The following is a 20,007-nucleotide window of genomic DNA, read 5'->3' as shown; positions in this document are numbered from 1 at the left end:
TAAAAGCATCACTTTCAAATCTCATCCTTTGACACCAACAGCTAAAGAGGCAGACAACATCCTTTAGCCTCGAGATGGCTCTGAGACACCTAGGACTGAAGCTCTTTCCGGGTATGAATGGCACCAGTCGCTGCCAGCCATGAAAATAACTGAGGAGGGGCGCCTGGGTGGCGCAGTCGGTTAAGCGTCCAACTTCAGCCAGGTCACGATCTCGCGGTCCGTGAGTTCGAGCCCCGCGTCAGGCTCTGGGCTGATGGCTCAGAGCCTGGAGCCTGTTTCCCATTCTGTGTCTCCCTCTCTCTCTGCCCCTCCCCTGTTCATGCTCTGTCTCTCTCTGTCCCAAAAATAAATAAACGTTGAAAAAAAAAAAAAAAGAAAATAACTGAGGAGACGCGATAAAAGGTTGAATCTCTGTAAATAAATCCCCACCATCATTCCTACCATATAATAGCATGCTACCACTATCTAGTTCCCATCAGGAACGAAAAATATTTGGAAAAGGAAAAATGGTTTCTAGACCCAAGGCTTTTTTGAGGTACCCAATCACGAGCTGAACTGTAAGGATGCACAGAAGTAGCTGCACTGTAGCAGAAAGACCCCAGCTTCAGTTCAGAGTGCTACACCCGCCACTTGCCAGCCAGGCGACGGGCACTTTTCAACAGAGCTGTCGACGCCCAGGTGACCCACCTCTGCACAGACGGGGTGGATCCCGATGGTACTATCCAGCTGCATTTTGGTCAGTCCACACTTGAGTGCAGCTGCAAAGCCTTGCGTAACCTCTCCAGCATTTGGACCCAGTACGTGGAAGCCGACAACACGTTCCTAAGATATAAAATAAAGGAAGACGGTCACACTGATTCTTTCCCCCTTAACAGACTAGCGTATTAAGCCTGTGTATTCTAAAACCCTGTTCAGAAATGATCAAAGACTTGTATTTACAGTTGCCAAAAGCGATTTGGGCTGAAGATACTCCAACATGGGCCCACAGAGTGTGGTGGTTACATCAAGCAAGAGGGAAGAGACAAGAGCCGGCCTCGAGCGATGAGGGGGAAGATCATTAAAAGCCAACACGTATGCAACTCCATAAGCACCAAAATGTTCTGGAAAATGTTTTCAAAGGGGCAGATGGGTCCTCATCTCCTTTATTTGGTTGTCTCAAGGCTCCAGATAGACTATCTATGATAGCTGGAACGTTTAAAAGCAGCCATTTAGGGGCTCCTGGCTGGCTCAGTCAGTGGAGCATGCGACTGTTGATCTTAGGGTTGGGAGTTCAAGCCCCATGCTGGGTGTAGGGATTACTTAAAATTAAAAAATAAATAAATAAAATCTAACAAAAATTAAATAAAGAAAAGCAGTCATTTAAATTTAAAAATCATTTTAACTAAGGCTTTGGGGGTAGACAGCACAGTTAGACTTAAGATGCCTCCAATCTGAAAACATTTCTGAAACCAATAGAGAAACGTTTGGCAATTCTGAAATACGTATATGGAAATTACTTTGAATAAACTCTATATCCGACTCTGGCTACCTCTGCCAAGGGCAGAGAAATCTGATGCATCCTAATGTTCCGATTTTGATGACTGAGCTATATCATCTAGTCCAATCTCCTCATCACAGATGAGGCAACTCAGGCTGTGGGGTGCAGAGCCTTATCTAGGGTTCAATCGCTGCCTGGAAAACAGTTGCCAAAGTACGGTAATATATTCCACGATGGACTCTCACATTATTCATCCTGCCAATCAGGGGTTTAGCGTATGGATAAAGCACAAAACACACTGCACTGAAAATAAACTAGATTTGCATCTGATAATATGAGTCGATCTCAAAGAAAGAGATATATCAAAGTTGCAGGCTTGTCTTTTTAGCTGAGGATACCATTCTTAATTAAACCACAATGCATAATATTTAACGGGGAGCAAACATAAAACCGTGAACAGGGGAGACACTCCAGGACAGTGTTGCCCCTGGGGCAAGGAGTGAGGAGTACAGGATCGAGAAGGAATACAAAAGATTACACAGGCATAGGATAATGCTTAATAGCATGGGATCAACACTGCCTGGGACTGAGTTCCACTGCCATTAACTAGGCAAGTAGCCTGAGCACACTTACTTAACTTGCATGCGCTTCAGTTTCTTCATCAATATAACAGGAATAACAACAACACATGCGGCACAGGACTGTGTAAGAATTAATTAAGTGAAACCATGTAGATTTCTAAGAAGTACATGGTACATAGTAAGTGCTCAATAAACATTTCCTGTCATGGTTTCCCTCTTTCAAGAGGGAAACATTACTGAATCTGGGTGGTAGGTACTTTCCCTATCTTTCTGTAAATGTTAAAGATTTCATATTAAAAAAAAGAATAGCATACAAAAAGAAGCAAAGCCTAGCAGATACTAAATACTGGAAAAACCAAGCACATGTAGACACTGTGAAATGACTGACTCAAAGCGAATAAAGCATATGTCCCAAGCATGGTCAAGTTCCCGAAGCATGCTTTTGTTTAAGACTGCTCATGACAAGGTGCCTGGGTGGCTCAGTAGGTTGAGCAACTCTTGGTTTCGGCTCAGGTCATGACGTCACGGTTTATGATTTTGAGCTTACACTGTCAGCACGAAGCATTGCTTGGGATTCTCTCCCATTCTTGCTGCCCTTCCCCCACTCACACGCATTCACATGTTCTATCAAAATAAATACACTTAAAAAAAACAAAAGATTGCTCATGACCAAAGAACAATGACAAGTGTTCATCTTTTCTAATGCTATCTTTGCCAATGAAAATAGCTGAGAGTAAGACCACCCTACTTATGGCCTCGACTATTTTAATTAATTGGGCTCATTAATAGTGAAAACTACTCTTTATATCATATTTAAAAAGTGTTACTTGAACAAATGACACAACAGTGAAAAAAAAGGCCAAAGAACTACAGGGGCGCCTGGGTGGCTCAGTCAGTTAAGCGTCCGACTTCAGCTCAGGTCACGATCTCACGGCTCATGGGTTCGAGCCCTGCATCAGGCTCTGCGCTGACAGCTCAGAGCCTGGAGCCTGCTTCGGATTCTGTGTCTCCCTGTCTCTCTCTCTACCTCCCTGGCTCATGCTCGCACTCTGTCTCTGTCAAAAATAAATAAACTTAAAAAAAAAAAGAAAAAACACCAAAGAACTACATACAGTTAAAACAAATTTGCTTGGTGTGAAGGAAAATGTGGAGGTTCAATTGACTGCTACACGCAACTGAACCAGCTCTTGCTAGAGGCAGAGATCGGACTGCCAGCGAGAACATCAGTTTCCCCTTCTGTCCACAGTAGCATGATAGCTAACGTATACGCTCATACAAATACTTTCAATAAAACTTCTGTCTGCAAAGAAAAAAACTGCATAAAAGTGTTCTTTACGTCAACTGTGTCTCAGTACATTCATTTATTAAATGCATCTAGGATGAGCTATGTTGTAAAGGATCCAGGCTTTCCTGTACTACTATCTGGAATAGTAGTTTCTAAACAGGACACATGGTTTAATTATATTCAAATCTCAAAATAAGAAAAGTATGAGTTTATTGGGCTTTTAACTATGGATTCTTTAGCACCATTTACATTTTTACTCAGGATTTTTTTTTAAAAGGTAAGATCCCAACGAAGTTAGAAATACCGCTTCTCGAAAGATGTGTACATACATGTGTTATGAGTTACAATATAAAATGGGGACGGGGCGCCTGCGTGGCTCAGTCTGTTAAGTGGCCGACTTTGGCTCAGGTCATGATCTCGTGGTTTCTGAGTTCGAGCCTTGCATCGGCTCTGTGATGACAGCTTGGAGCCTGGAGCCTGCTTCGGATTCTTGGTCTCCGTCTCTCTCGGCCCCTCCCCCACTCGCACTCTGTGTCTCTCTCCCCTTCAAAAATAAATAAACATTAAAAAAAAATTTTTTTTTTTAAAGGGGGGGTTGCCTGGGTGGCTCAGTGGGAAGGGCATGCAACTCTTGACCTCAGGGTCATGAGTTCAAGCCCCATGTTAGGTGTAGAAATTACTTAATAAATATTTAACAAATAAAATAAAATGGGGACAGCAGTGAAAAAAAGACTGACGGGGCGCCTGGGTGGCTCAGTCGGTTGAGTGTCTGGCTCTTGGTTTCAGCTCAGGTCCTGATCTCGTGGTTTGTGGAGCTCGAGTCCCCCATCAGGCCCTGCACTGACAGCATGTGGCCCGCTTGGGTTCTCTCTCTCTCTCCCTCTGCCCCTCCCCCTGCTCGCTCGCACTCTCTCTCTCTCTCTCAAAAAGAATTAAACTTAAAGAGAAGGAAAAACAAAGACTGAAAACCAACAATTTACTCAATCATCGTGTAGGTGTGGAAACAAACCCTATGAGGTCAAGGAGTCTGCCACAGGCCTTCAGCTACTGGTTGACATGCAGCGGCAGGCAACAAAATCTGAAACCAGAACCCAATTAAGAGCTCTTCCTATTACACTTTCCTCATTAGTGCCAGCTGCTTAGGATACAAACTTGTGTAACTCCGTTTATATCTTCTCATTTTTAGACAGTGACTTCACTGCTTTCCTTTTATAAACACAAACATCAGTTCTCAAATCGTCTCTGCGGTCTTCACTCCGCAAGTTCTGCCTGCCTGCCTGCCTACCAAGGGCAGAGCCCTGTGCCAGTGACACTGAGTGGAGATCAAGCGCATCACCATGACCCCTGCCCTCAGATAATGTCCACTCAGCTGGGGAGACCAACAGGTAAAGTACGAAAGGAATGCAATGTATATCATGGGATCAAAATAGAACCACATGGTAAAAAAATGAAATTACTGGAGAAAGGATTAAATGAGGATTTCACTTACATTGTCTTTGATATTACAGATTATTTTTGCATAACACTTATTGTTATCTCTTGATGGAATCGTCCATTCCAATGGCCAAAAGTAACTATGGTAAACCTAAAAAGATACAAACACAATTGAGACCCATTACCTTAAGAAACATGTTTGTCAAACACCCCGTGTGGTTTGAAAACACTGGAGGCTCTTTGATACTTACTTTCATTAAAGAATAAAATTCATGGAATAAACAGGAATTTGGTAGAAGGTAAATGACCTTAAACTTGTGGTTAAGCCTCTTTGCTATAAGCTCATCCCTTAATTACATCTCACCCTGAGAAGAATAAACCTTAAGTAATAATAACAACAAAGAGCAGACAAATGAGAGAAAGAAGCCAGGTAATTACTTGCTGTCTTCCATCAAAAAAAAAAAAAGGAAAAGGAAAAAAAAACCCAACGCTATCTTGTATAGAAATGACAACTTTGGGCAAGAAACAAGCAAGGTGCCAGGAACAATTAGAGCAATTATCCAGCTCCTTGCTTAATGTTTCCAAAGACATTTCCTCCTTTGGCATTATTCACCAAAGGAAGGAGAGAAGAAGAGAAGGAGGAAGATGAGAAGGTGGAGGGATGCAGATATTTTTATTGATGTTCCATAAACTTAAGTCTGGGCGACTATAGGGATTTGTTTTCCTCCTCCAACTGCTACCCTCAATTCAAAATATATATGGTTGGCTACCTCTTAAAAACTTAACTGATTATGTAGCTATTATAGTGTTCTTCAAGGTTGCAATGCAATGTGAATTTTTTTTTTTAATGTGGGTTACAAAACTGAATATAGTGTCATAGTATCACACCAATTATGCAGGGAAAAGATAATTAAAGAAATTACCCCAAATTGCTAGCAACTGCTGTGTTACAGACATTAGTCTATGGGTAACTGTTTGCTATTTCCATTTTCAAAATTTCAACTGAAATGTATTACTTTTATAACAAAAAATGCAAATTCTAATAAAATGAAAGCCAAAGCCTGTCAAGAAATATGAAATATACATTAAGAACCTCAAATTTTAAGTACCTTTCAATAGAAATCTATCCTCAGAAAATAATCTAGAGAAATGGACAATGAATTATGAAGATGTTCATCATTCTATTTGTAATAGTGAAAAACTAGAAACAATGTAATAAAAGTATGGCTTAAATTATTGTATAGCATCCAAAAATGCAGAAGTCATTTTTTAAAATGCTGTTTTTAGGGGAAAATGCTCATGACCTAACATTAAATGCACATAACTTAATCACACTTCAAAAAAAAATTAAGACATATGTACCTACAATTATACATGCACACATATATATACACTATATAAACACATAAATATTTTGAAAAACTAGAAGAAAATATGCCAAAATATTAATAGCAACGATCTCTTCTTGAATTAAAATTTCTTTATATTTTCCTAATTTTTCAAACTTCCTATGAGGATATACTATTTTTACAATCAGATGTTACTAACGTGATACTGATTAGATCAAGATATTACTACTGATGCATATAATAAGAAAAAGATTTAAGAGATTTAAAACAGACTTTTAAGGGGCGCCTGGGTGGCTCGGTCGGTTAAGTGTCCGACTTCGGCTCAGGTCATGATCTCACAGTCCGTGAGTTTGAGCCCCGCGTCAGGCTCTGGGCTGATGGCTCAGAGCCTGGAGCCTGCTTCCGATTCTGTATCTCCCTCTCTCTCTGCCCCTCCCCTGTTCATGCTCTGTCTCTCTCTGTCTCAAAAATAAATAAACGTTAAAAAAAAAAAAATTTTTTTAAAAAAACAGACTTTTATGTCATAAAATTTACTCTGATTTACAAATCTGGTCTTTTAGAAGGTTTTACTGGTAACTTTTTTCCTAAATGACTTAAAGCAGCAATCCCTTTGGGTAGCATTGTATACATACAAATAGTGTATTTCTTGCACATGTTCCTTGACCGTGGCAAAGTTACTAGAAGGTAATGATACAAAACTACTCAACTATTGTTATTAGAGTGGTAAAAATGTAGTTAATTTTTAGTTTTCTTCTTTGTATTTTCCTGTATTTTTCCTATTTCCAGCAATATTGTTTTAATAATAAAAAGAACTAGTTAAAGTGGTTTTAAAAAGCAGAAGGAAGGGCACCTGGGCGGCTCAATCGGTTAAGCGTCCAACTCTTGGTCTCGGCTCAGGTCATGACCTCACAATTCATGGGTTCAAGCCCCACATCGGCCCCTGCACTGAATGTGGAGCCTGCTTGGGATTCTCTCTCTCCCTCTCTCTGCCCCTTCCTCTGCTCTCTCTCACAAAAATAAATTAAAAAAAAAAAAAAAAAGTAGTCAGTCTGGGTCAACTGACAGAATTGGAAAATGAAAGGTAGATCTTAACCTTCCTAAAAAGGGTAACTATACAGTGGTTACTTAAGAAAACACCCTGTTCGTGGGAAGCACACACTGAAGAATTCAGGAGTAAAAAGGCATTTAACTTACTTACCAAACGTGGAGGAAAAAATAATACACACAGACACACAGAAATAAAGAAAGAATACTAAAAGTTTATATAAAATAAGTGGGCAAAATGTTGACAGCACACGTCTGTATTATAGGTCTTTGTGCTACTTTTCACCCTTTCTGTATGCTTGAAATTACTTTTAATTTTGAATAAAAAGTAGTAGTAGCTTAACAGAGGAGGGTGTAACTTACCTCAATGTTTTCTTCCCCAAATTTCTCCACAGCCTTCTCCTCAGAAAGACCACAAGCACCATACTCCAAAGGAGTAAACACAGTTGTCGGAACATTTTCATAGTCACACTGGTTCAAAATGAAGAAAAGAGTTACAACAGGAGAAATTATAACCCAAAAAAGGGTGTATGGCAAAAAGGTTCAAACTTAGGAGGGGAAAGCAGACTAATAAATTTCTACCAAAAGTATGGGAAGTCAGAAACCCAAATATCAGACATATTATGCTGAGAACCATCAACTCATGTGATCATTTCAGGAAAGGTGTGAAACCTGGCAAGACCAGTCACGCCTGCTCCGTCCGTCAACCAAACGATGTCAACAAGGGCGCACTGCTTCTCCCTTAATCAAGCAGCCAAAAACAATACGAGTGCACCCGACGCTAAGAGTCTCATCTTGGTGACAGGAATTAATAGACTTCTTTTGGGAAATCAATTAGGTAACGCCTATTAAGAGCCATAAAAACATTCTTTACCTTTGTGCCAAGAACCCCACTCTTAGCATTCTATAATAATAATTTACCGTCTAGAAAAAGCTACATGCGTTAATGGAGCACTCTGCAGCACTCAACAGCGGCTGTCTCTTGGGATTAGCAAATCCCAAGGGCAAACAGGAAAGTGGTTCATACTCTCAGTGTATCATTATGCAGCCACTGAAGCGGGAATGAAGACTACAGAAACAGAAAAAGTTAGCGACAGCGTTTCCAAAGCATATTTTATGATGTTAACAGTGCAGGTGACTAAAGGGTTCTGAAGTCAAACGAGTCTGTGAAGCGCTGGATTAAGCAAGCAAACAGGTTTCGCTACTACTGATTTCTCAGAGCCTTCAGTATACAGATGTGAATTGTGGAAAAGGTATTATGTAAGTGCCAAACACGTCTGTAAATGCTATTGGGTAAAAATCTACCAGTCACATCTGTACACAGAGGTGAGCCTCATAAGTAACATTCTGCATTTAAAATATTGGAAATTCAATTCTCAATTCTCATTCTTTAAAACACTAGCGTAAAAATCTTTAAAATGTGTCTCCCTCTAGAAACAATAAATATAATTCTTTTTCTCTAAAAAGAGCATAAACCCTTGGAATTCTGAATCAAAAGTAAAGGTAGGGGCGCCTGGGTGGCTCAGTCAGTTGAGTGTCCAATTTCGGCTCAGGTCATAATCTCATGGTTCGGGTTCGTGAGTTCGAGCCCCGCATGAGGCTCTCTGCCATCAGCAAGGAGCCCGCTTCAGATCTTCTGTCCCCCCACCCTTCTCAAATAGAAATAAACTTAAAAAAAATAAAACAAAAGTGAAGGCAGACATCCACGTACAGCCATAATGGTATGCCAGGGACCAATTTACTTTCCTGCTGTCAACAACTAGACCACCAAACAGCAGGCGACAAACACTTCCAGACATGGGACGACAGGCAGTGCGGACTGTGATCCTGACAGAAGGGAAACGAATGAGGCGAGCCTGGAGATTTCTCTAGTTTACTGCCCAGAGCACTTCCTGAGGACTGGGTGCAACAAGAGGGAAACCAAACAGACCACGGCGGTATCTCTGAGTTACGGAGGCTGGAAGCTGCAGGGCGGAGCCCCCAAGGGCAGAGCTGCACAAAAAGAACTCTTGACATCTGCAGAGATTTGGGCTGAGAACTGATCTGTAAATGTGTCACAGGAGGGATTCAAGGGTGAGTAAAGAACTACGGGACAGCAGTAAGCAGCAGGCCCCCAGAGCCTTATGGGACTGGAAATAGTTTCGGTTCCCTGAAGCCAAAGCAGAAAGAATTCATAAAGTAAGAGGAATGGGGTGGAGCTCTCCAAAAGGCATCAGTTTAGTGGTGGAACCAAATCAGCCCTAGATAAAAGGTGGTTATTGGCAGGCCCTAAAAAAGCTTTTAAAAACAAGTTACAAAAGGATAAAACTAATTCCATGTAACTTCACAGGCTGCCAGAGCAAAATTGAACACCATATAAAGGAATTCAATAAAACCTGGCACCCAACAATGTAAAATGTTCAACGTATAACGTCCACATCCTTCCAAATTAACAAGACATGCAAAGGAACAAGAACATGTGAGCCAATACCAAGAAACATCAATGAACAGAAAGAGACACTGAAAAATAGATGACAGAATTAATAGAGGACATTAAATGAGCTACTATAAATATGTAAAAAACTGAGAAAAACATGAACTTCCTGAGGAGAGAAAAGGAAAACATTTTAAATAAAACTAGTAGAGATGAAAAAACCCAGTTGAAGCGCAAATTACACAATACAGAATTAATAGCCTAAGAAGTGGAGAAATCAGCAGACTTGAACTTGATCAGGCTCTCTAAGAAAATAATGCACAGAAAGGCGTGGGGGGAAAGAACATAAAAAGAGCATCAGAGACCCACAGGATAATACTGAGTGAACCAGCATTCATTAACTGGAGGCTGAGGGGAAAAAATAACGTGATGACAAAGGCAAACAGATAAATCCAAGAATCCTGACAAATCTTAAGCAGAATAAATATAAGAAAAAGCATGCCAAGACATACAATAATTTAGCAGTTAATTGCTAAAAATCACTGATAACAAAAAAAATCTAAAGAAGAATAAAGATAGGGGCGCCTGGGTGGCGCAGTCGGTTAAGCGTCCGACTTCAGCCAGGTCACGATCTCGCAGTCCGTGAGTTCGAGCCCCACGTCGGGCTCTGGGCTGATGGCTCGGAGCCTGGAGCCTGTTTCCGATTCTGTGTCTCCCTCTCTCTCTGCCCCTCCCCCGTTCATGCTCTGTCTCTCTCTGTCCCAAAAAAATAAACGTTGAAAAAAAAAATTTTTTTAAAAAAAAGAATAAAGATAAAAATGATAGCATACTTCTGTTCAGAATCTATGCAACCAGAAATAGTAGGCAAATTGTTAAAATATTTAAAGAAACACAGTAAGTCTAGAACTCAATATTCAGCAAAAATATCTCCCCCCCCCCCAAATGGAAGTAAAATAAACAACAACAACAAAAACCACCACCAACAACAACAAAGAGGAGAAAAGGAATTCACCAGGAGCAGACACACACTAACTGTGAAAGGAAATTCTTCAGGCAGAAAAAGGTGTATCAGATGGAAATGTGCATTCACATAAAAAGACCAGTTTCTTCCAGGTTCCAAAATGCAGTTTCCAATCGACTTAAATGACCGTTGTGGCCTAGCCTGGAAAATGTAATCCTCGTTTCTAACACTTTTATCTGGAAAGCGTACTTGGCAGTTTTCACAACCATCAACTTAATGAACTTTTAAAGATATGTGTACTGTAGCTGCTCCAGAGTTTCCACAGAAAATATTATATATATAGATATAGATATAGATATAATTATTATATATATATAATATATATATAAAAGATATATATATATCTTTTAAGTAGTCTCCACACCCAACACAGGGCTTGAACTCATGACTCTGAGATCAAGAGTTGCATGCTCTACCAAATGAGTCAGCCAGGTGACCATAAAATATTTTATATTTACTATAAAACTGAGTTAACTAATAAAGTAGCACCTTAATAATAAAGATGCTAATGTTTACTCTTTATAAATTTCAAGTGTTTGAGAGCAATTCTAAAAAGATCCAAGAGAAAACAACGGTTCACTCTGCTGAAGTGCCCATCACACTGTGCTTTGAAGTTTGTACATGTATCTTACCAGTGGGCTTTTTTTTAAAAAAAAAAAAAAAGGGCTTAGTGGAATATCTATCATCCACAGGCTGACTCAGCTTTACAGTCTGTTCTCTATCAGTTTTTGAAATGATAAAAACTTTTTTTTCATTCCTTCATTTATGTTCTCTAAAGAATGGAATATTTAGTATTTAGTGGCAAATATTTTTAAGTTTTGAAAATGATGTTAATCATTATTAATTGTTAAAAACGTTCAGTTAAATTTTCCCGATGTATTTTCCACTTCATTTAGGAAAATAACACATTACAGAGGCGTTTGCAAATTGGTAGATCCTTTAAAAGTCTGGAGGCTGGGGTGCCTGGGTGGCTCAGTTGGTCGAGCATCCAACTTTTGGTTTCACCTCAGGTCACGGTCTCCCAGCTTCGTGGGGTTGCCCTGCATCGGGCTCAGGGCTGACAGCGCAAAGCCTACTTGGGATTCTCCTTCTCTCCCTCTCTCTCTGCCCCTTCTCCACTTGTGCTCTGTATCTCTCAAAACAAATAAAAAAAAAAAAAAAAAAGTAAGGAAACATCATTCCTATTCCATCCCCTATTCTTCTATAATCTATACCTTCCAAATCTTCTTTCTTAGGCAATAAATCATCATGAGTAAGACAGCAGTACTACAGGGGCGTCTGGGTGGCTCAGTTGGTTAAGCGTCCGACTTTGGCTCAGGTTGTCACGATCTCACAGCTGACGAGTTCGAGCCCCGTGTTGGGCTCTGTGCTGACAGCTCAGAGCCTGGAACCTGGAACCTGGAGCCTGGAGCCTGGAGCCTGGAGCCTGCTTTGGATTCTGTGTCTCCCTCTCTCTCTGCTCCCCCCCGACTCATGCTCTGTCTCTATCAAAAAATAAATAAATGTAGGGGCGCCTGGGTGGCTCAGTCGGTTAAGCGGCCGACTTCAGCTCAGGTCGTGATCTTGCAGTCCGTGAGTTCGCGCCCCACATCAGGCTCTGTGCTAACAGCTCAGAGCCTGGAGCCTGTTTCAGATTCTGTGTCTCCCTCTCTCCGACCCTCCCCCGTTCATGCTTTGTCTCTCTCTGTCTCAAAAATAAATAAAGGTTAAAAATAAAAAAAAAATTTTTTTTAAATAAATAAATAAATGTAAAAAAAAAAAAAAAAGACAGCAGTACTGGAGACTTCCATTTATGCTTTGGCTGCCTACCAGCCTTGTGACTTTGCACAGTTACCTAATCTCCCTGGACTGTGTCAGCAATCTCCATAGCTGCCCTGAGGCTGAATGAGACAATGCATACAAAGCACTTAGCACATTACCAGGCCTGTCTCAAGTACTCAAACGTCACACTCTGTCTCCTTTCCTCTGAACACTCTTGGGAAGCGATGAGGAATAGATGACAGCAATTTTGGAGGAAGGCACGAACACCCACAATTCAATCTGGGCTCTCTTAAAATCCCACAAGGGATTAAACTCAGCCAGGTGTTTATGTTAAGCTAAACTTTTCCATAGACAGCTTCTTCTTCGGGAGACAGGCAGGCATGGATTCCCTCACCTCTCTGATATGTGCTAACGTTCTCACACACATTGGGCGAAATTAAAGGAATTATGCAGTTGCTTAAAAAAAAAATATGTGATTTCCCCCAATACATTTAACCTTGATACCTGCTGGCATTTCGACTTTATTTACTACACTGATGAACAGACCAGTAAGATTTCAAACTCAGAGACCTGAGCAGCACCTGTTGATCATCCTATTTGGTCAAGCATCTGTCTTATTATTAGACTACAGATAAAGAAAAAAACAAAAAAGAGTCTTTTAATTTTAACTTACATTAAGTTCTGACGTTGATAAAAGCTTCTGGCCCTCTCAGAAAACACCTGCTCTACTGAGCAGAGGACAGAATACAGCACCACACCCACACATGGAAGGCTGTCTATGTCCAAAGCGGGTGCAAACACTCAGGCAAGGTTTTCAAGAGTTTTGTGCTACTTTTAACTTCAAATTTATTTAGGAGTAGATTTTTGTAAGTGCTCCCTTTGGTTATTGTCGGTATATAAAAATATCTCCACTTTAGGGAAACACAAAGACACAGGGTCAAGAGCAAATCAAATGCATCTCAAGCTATATCTGTAGATACGCTTTTCTCAGTTTACTGGTCAGTAACTGCAACAATGAACACAAAACAGGACTCACTCAAAGAAGCAGTTAAATGTACCCCAAACAGTAATATGAACCAGATGCTATACGTCCTGGATGATCAGACAATCTGGGATTCAAACTCTTTTTAGCCTCAATCCTGTTCATTTCAAAACATGAGGTCTTATTATACGATTATGCAAACTAACCCCAGGTGCACTGGGAATGCTTGTCACAAATTTGACAAGCTGTATTCTTTGAGGTTTCTGTTCCCGAAACCAACATAAATCAACCCATGATGATTATGTGCAAGAAAAATGGGTAGCGACTAAATTATTTACAATCTATGCTCCTGGAATCCTTTCAAAAAATTAATTAGGGAGGGAATGTTGGTAATGAGGAAGGCCATGCATGTATGCAGGCAGGGACTAACACAGGAAATCTCGGATCTTCATCTCAATTTCGCTGTGAACGTGCAACTGCTCTAAAAAATAAGCTTAAAAAATAATCAGAATATATTTATTCCTTCCTTGACATCTAGTCCCATGAAACATACTTAAGAGTTTCAATTTCCTACAATGACTAAAAAAATCACTTTAAAACATTAATATAACACATTAAGCATTCCAAGAGCAGAAGACATATTTTTAGAAAGGACAAGGTAATAAAGCCTGAATTCTGGTTTAAGCAGCTCTGCACATGATTACCACCTAGATCCCCAAACCCTTGTATAGCCTAGATAGGTGCCATAAAAAGATTTAGAAAATTATACTGAAATTGGCAACAATGAAATTAAGGTAAAATCCAACTATTATGAGAATATGGAACACAATAATAGTGCTGAAACTTGATTACTCAAGCTCATTTTTTCCCAGTGTGATTCCAGGAATGACAATTTTCATAACAAAGTCACAAAGACACAGCAGTCTTAACGATGTCTTGTTTGGAATACAGTTAATAGAGCACATGTAGGATGCCACCAGCAAGAGAACTAAATTATTCAAGACCTGGAAAACTTCATAGCTACCTCTGTAGAGAACTAGTGGTGTTACTAAAACCAGTATCAACAGGTGTCAGCCACAAGCTCACCTTGATATTGGAGCCAGCATAGAGCCTCTGAGCCAGCAGTCTCCCTGCCTGGATTGCTACTGGGGTGAGCTCGAGCTTCCCCTCCAATATATCGCCGATGGCATAGATATAAGGCACGTTGGTCTGCTCTTCATCTGTGACAGGTATTTTTCCAGTCCTGAAAATTCATTCAGTTAAAATCATCAATTACTCCCATTAATGAAGTGGAACAAAAAAATTCCCCTTTCTCCCAAAGAAGCCAAAATTGTGACTCTAGCAAAGGGCAGCATTCTAACGTATTATTTAAAAATACATACATACCTACATACATAAAATAAAATAAAAATAAATGAGTATTTTAAAAGCTTAGAGACAATTCTGGAATAAGAAAACTGTAAGAAAACCTGGGAGAAAACAACAGAGTGGTTAAGAATATGTGTATTCTAAACTATAGGTCTGTTAGTTGTCACCTCTATGATGTTGGGAGGGCTATTTAATATCTCTGAGCTTTATTTTCCCACCTATTAATGCGAACAATAATAATGAGAACACTGTAAGAAGGAAAGGGATGCCATCGACTACCTTAAGGGGCTGTGAGGATTAAATGAAAATAGGTACAAAATATTCAGCACAACGGTCCACGGCTCACAGTAAGTGCAGAATAAGTGTTAGCTGCTTCCATTATATAAAATCTAAGCTTTGGACCCCCCGGAAATAGGCTAGCGTGTTTATTATGCTGGTGTAATATTTGGTCTGCTAAATCTTATTGGTGACCTCAACAATTCTGTCTGTCTACCCTAGTCAAAAAATAAGTAAAACAAAAATCCTCACACTAAGATTAGGAAGTCTCTTCTCCAGAAGAGATGTTATTCCTAGAAGGGACAAAAACAAAACAAAACAAAACCACCTTTATTTTTTAGCTTCCAAGGCAGTTCCCATTCACAGCACTTGTTTCTACTTGACTGTAAGGAAGGTGATATTGGGAAATACCCCAGACAGCAGATAAGCAGATACCACTGAGTCTCAGTTATCTCCTCTACTGCTGTAGGCCAAAGGATTTTAACTTCAACCCTTGCAAGTAAGTTTTTCATACTTGTAGCTGTCACTAGAAATGCAGTGACCACTCATCATCCTAAAACTTAGTAGCTCTCAACATGGTTCAGATCTACGTATTATTCAGTAAAGCTCAAAGCACATGCCTGCAATTAACTGGGGGGTTAGACTCTTTTATTCTATACACTGCACATTAAAGAAACAAACTGCAAGCCGCCCTATCTTCCACTTAGATTTTGAAAAGGAAAAAACAAAATAAAACAAACAGAAAATACCAACGTGAGTGGCACTGAAGGAAGAGATCTCTAGGCTTAAAAAGGGAAATCTCCAACTACGATAAAAACTAACTCTAACAATCTAAAACTCCACTATTAATCAGTATTATCAACAACTGAAATAATATTCAGTAAGACACAATAAAATTGTTTTCTTACTTGTCATTTATCTTTACCCCCACGGTTTCTAAGCCAAGTTTTCTTGTGCAAGCGTCTCTTCCTATTGCCAGCAATACCTGAAAAAGTATTAATATACCAGGTGAGTATGATTAAAAAGACTTCACGTAAGTTACTTAATCATTAAGCTACTCTGATTTCACTTTCCAGACCTGTAAAGAAATATTTCATTAAGAAAATAACGTAAGAGTTTATGGGGCACCCAGGTGGCTCAGCCAGTTAAGTGTCTGACTCTTGGTTCCAGCTCAGGTCACGATCTCAGTTCGTGGGTCTGAGCCCTGAACTGGGCTCTGCACTATCAATGGACAGTGCGGAACCTGCTTGGGATTCTCTCTCTTTGCCCCCCACCCCCCACCCCACACTCTTTCTCTCTCAAAATAAATAAAAAAAATGCAAGAGTTTAAGCAAATTAAAACAAACAAAAATCCCTTGAACAGGATATAGCAGAAATCCTCATCCATTAAGAAAAAAAGTTAGCAATTCCTTTATAAATCTAGTGAAGTTCACAAAGACAACATAACCTATGACTGAATTGTTTTTTTTTTTTTAAGATTTTTTTTTTTCTAAAGGTTTATTTTTGAGAGAGAGGGACAGAGTGCAAGCAGGGAAGGGGCAGAGAGAGAGGAAGACACAGAATCCGAAGCAGGCTGCAGGCTCTAAGTTGTCAACACAGAGCCCAATGCGGGGCTAGAACTCACCAACGGTGAGATCATGACCTGAGCCGAAGCTGGAAGCTTAACTGACTGAGCCACCCAGGCACCCCTTAAGTTTTGTTTTTCTTTTTTAAAGTAGTGAGCTATGAAGATAAAATTTTGAAGGACAGAGAAGTTCTACTTCATTTAAAAAGGATGTCTTTTTATAGCTATTTGACAAATGATATTTTTAAGTTACATGGAAGAAAATTTGAAGCCATCCCTATCCCAAAACAAATTACAATATCACAAGCAATACAGATGTCTTAGAATAGGAACATAATCAGGTTTTGAAAATAGAAAGCAGCCATTACATGTACCCAGCAAATATCCAAATATCCAATAAGCACATTATTTGCTTTCTAACAAAGGACTAACCTGGGTCCATTCCTTACCGTATTATACTCTCCTTCAATGGTTTCACCACCACTGGTGGACTGGGCTACCACCCTGAGTCGGCCTGGTGTCCCTGCTTCAATTTGTTCAACCTATAAAAGCGACAAAGTTTTACTCCACAATAAAGACATGTATCAACTCCCTCCTATCAGGTTGACCCAAAGTGAAAACACAAAATCTGGCGTGAGAGGTCTTTCATGTCCCACCCCCCTCACCATAACATCATTAGGACAGTAAGAGATTTTTCTATTTTATCCCCCTTTTTCTTGCTGCTTAATGTTTGCTAGAGGGGCTTTCTTTCCAATAGTTCCCAAACAGAGTAAAATTCAAAGAGAAAAAAGTGGGAAAGGAAAAAGCCAGAGAAAGCACACTACGATCCCTAAAACACAGCTAATGACGTCGCTTTTCCCAGGCTCCTCTCTCTTAACTCACCCAGAGCCCTTAATCCCCTGGACAGCCACTACTGCTCAAATTCAGAGATTGTCTTCTGGCTACAGACGTTCAGCTTTGTCAACAAAGAACAGACACTGGAGTAGATCAAACATGATACAGGTAAACAGCCAGAAAGCTCTAAAAAGCATAGTGAGCAAGGAGGTATGTTTATAAGGACGAGGGGTGGTCTTCGTTGTTCAAGATGTAGGGAAGAACAAGCAAGCCCCGGAACGTGCACTATGCCAGATGAGATTAAACATATCAGCTCACCACTCCTGGATGTCAACAATAACCTTCAGACTGCGTTGCAACAAATGAAAACCCTTATCACCTAGAGGCTTCTGCAAGCCTGCAGTTAACCTTGGTCTCTGCACTGGCAGCAAATCATGGGTTCCTGTAAAATATTTACTGGGAGAAACTCATAAAGTCACCTGCAATTTCTACTCTGCCTTTTAAATGCAACCACTCTGCATGGGAAAATGGTCAAGGGTCATTTTACTTTCACCATTAATAAGTAGCAAAAATTTCCTTCTCAAATTCCTTCCTTCTTACATAGTTAAGCCCATCTGAACATACCGAAAATGTCTTTCGTAGTTAAGCTATAATCTAATCTTTGGAGAAGAGCTGCATTAGTCAGATTACCTGCATTAGCTCAGATTTACCTAAAAATGATAAGGGCCTCATCTCACCTCTAATTCCTTCCTGCCTCACTCACTTTTGTGTTCCAGTTAGGCTTTTCCTATGTCTACAACAATTTCTGCACTTAGAACGACTTTATTCCCCACAATCTCTGTGCACATCACACAATGCGCTCTCACCTTCCTCCCTGCCAAAGGCCGCTTCTATCAGGTCACTGAATCACAGCATGTGTTCACCGTGACCCAAGGAGATCAGAGACACCTTGGTAAGCCAGGTAAAATGTTAATGTGCACAGACACAGGTTTATTTCACTAGGGGATAGTCTATGAGATTCTCAAAAGGGCCCACAACTCTCCAAATGTTAAGACATTATAAAGGAATGGTCAATTCACCTTCAACAAAGGAGGCAAGAATATGCAATGGGAAAAAGTCTCTTCAACAAATGATGTTGGGAAAACTGGACAGCTACGTGCAAAAAAAAAAAAAAAAGAAAAGAAAAGAAACTGAACCACTTTCTTATACTATACACAAAAATAAACTCAAGATGGATTAAGGATCTAAATGAGAGAACTGAAACCATAAAAATCCTAGAAGACAATACAGGCAGTACTTTCTATGACATCAGCCACAGCAATATCTTTCTAAGATATGTCTCCTAAAGCAAGGGAAACAAAAATGAAAATAAACTATTGGGACTTTATCAAAATAAAAACCTTTTGGGGGCACCTGGGTGGCTCAGTTGGTTGAGCGTCCGACTTCGGCTCAGGTCATGATCTCACAGTCCATGAGTTCGAGCCCCACGTCGGGCTCTGTGTTGACAGCTCAGAGCCTGGAGCCTGCTTCGGATTCTGTGTCTCCCCCTCTCTCTGCCCCTTCCCCACTCACACTCTGTCTCTCAAAAATGAATAAATGTTGAAAAAAAATTTTTTTTAATAAATAAATAAAAAATAAAAACCTTTTGCACAGACAGCAAAGGAAAACAATCAACAAGACTAAAAGACAACCTACTGAATGGGGGAAGATATCTGCAAATGATATATCTAATACAGGGTTAGTATCCAAAATATATACTGAACTTATTAAAAAAATAAAGAGTTTATACAATACCAAAAAAAAAAAAATCCAATTAAAAAATGGACAGAAAACATGAACAGACATTTCTCCAAAGACATCCACGTGGCCAACAGACACAGGGAAAGATGGTCAATATCACTCATCATCAGGGAAATGCAAATCAAAACCACAATCAGACATCATCTTACACCTGTCAGAATGGCTAAAATCAAAAAACATAAACACGCGTTGGCAAGGATGTAGGGAAACAGGAACCCTCATGCATTACTGGCGGGAATAGAAACTGGTGCAGCCATTCTGGAGGAGCCTTAAAAAATTAAAAACAGAACTACCGGGGCACCTGGGTGGCTCAGTCAGTTAAGCGTCCGACTCTTGGTTTCAGTTCAGGTCATGGTCACAGGGTCGTGGGACCAAGCCTCGCCTTGGGCTCTGTGCTGCCAGTGAAGCCTGCTTAAGATTCTCTCCCTTTCTCTCTCTCTCTGCCCCTCCTCTGTTTGCACTTTCTCTCGCTCTTTAAAACAACAACAACAGAAAAAGCTAAAGAAAAAAACAGAACTACCATATGTGATGCAGTAATTGCACTACCAGGTACTTACCCAAAGAATACAAAAACACTAATGCGAAAGGATATACGCACCCCCATGTTTATCGCAGCATCATTTACAATAGCCAAATTACAGAAGCAACCCAAGTGTCTATCGGTAGATGAATAAAGATGTGGTTTATATAAAAAATGATTACTCAGCCATAAAAAAGAATGAAATCTTGCTATTTGCAACAACACGGATGCTAAGCGAAATAAGCCAGTCAGAGAAAGACGAATACCACATGATTTCACTCATATGTGGAATTTAAGA

General features: G+C 40.0%; 1 protein-coding gene across 5 annotated transcripts in view; it reads right to left on the bottom strand.

Annotated features, from left to right (window-relative positions):
- Positions 1-20,007, bottom strand: part of TXNRD1 (thioredoxin reductase 1) — a 125,795-nt gene that overhangs the window by 44,691 nt on the left and 61,097 nt on the right. For all 5 annotated transcript variants that reach the window (XM_006933988.5, XM_006933989.5, XM_045062252.1 and 2 more), the window contains 6 exons: positions 17,005-17,097; positions 15,900-15,976; positions 14,434-14,590; positions 7,534-7,641; positions 4,833-4,928; positions 688-822 (listed from right to left, as the gene is read on the bottom strand). In XM_006933988.5, the coding sequence (XP_006934050.4) occupies positions 688-822; positions 4,833-4,928; positions 7,534-7,641; positions 14,434-14,590; positions 15,900-15,976; positions 17,005-17,097 (666 nt within the window). The remainder of the gene's footprint in view (positions 1-687; positions 823-4,832; positions 4,929-7,533; positions 7,642-14,433; positions 14,591-15,899; positions 15,977-17,004; positions 17,098-20,007) is intronic.

Source organism: Felis catus, chromosome B4 (genome assembly GCF_018350175.1).
Source record: "Felis catus isolate Fca126 chromosome B4, F.catus_Fca126_mat1.0, whole genome shotgun sequence".
In the NCBI taxonomy this organism is placed as follows: Eukaryota; Metazoa; Chordata; class Mammalia; order Carnivora; family Felidae; genus Felis; species Felis catus.
This window is presented reverse-complemented; position numbering and strand designations above follow the sequence as displayed.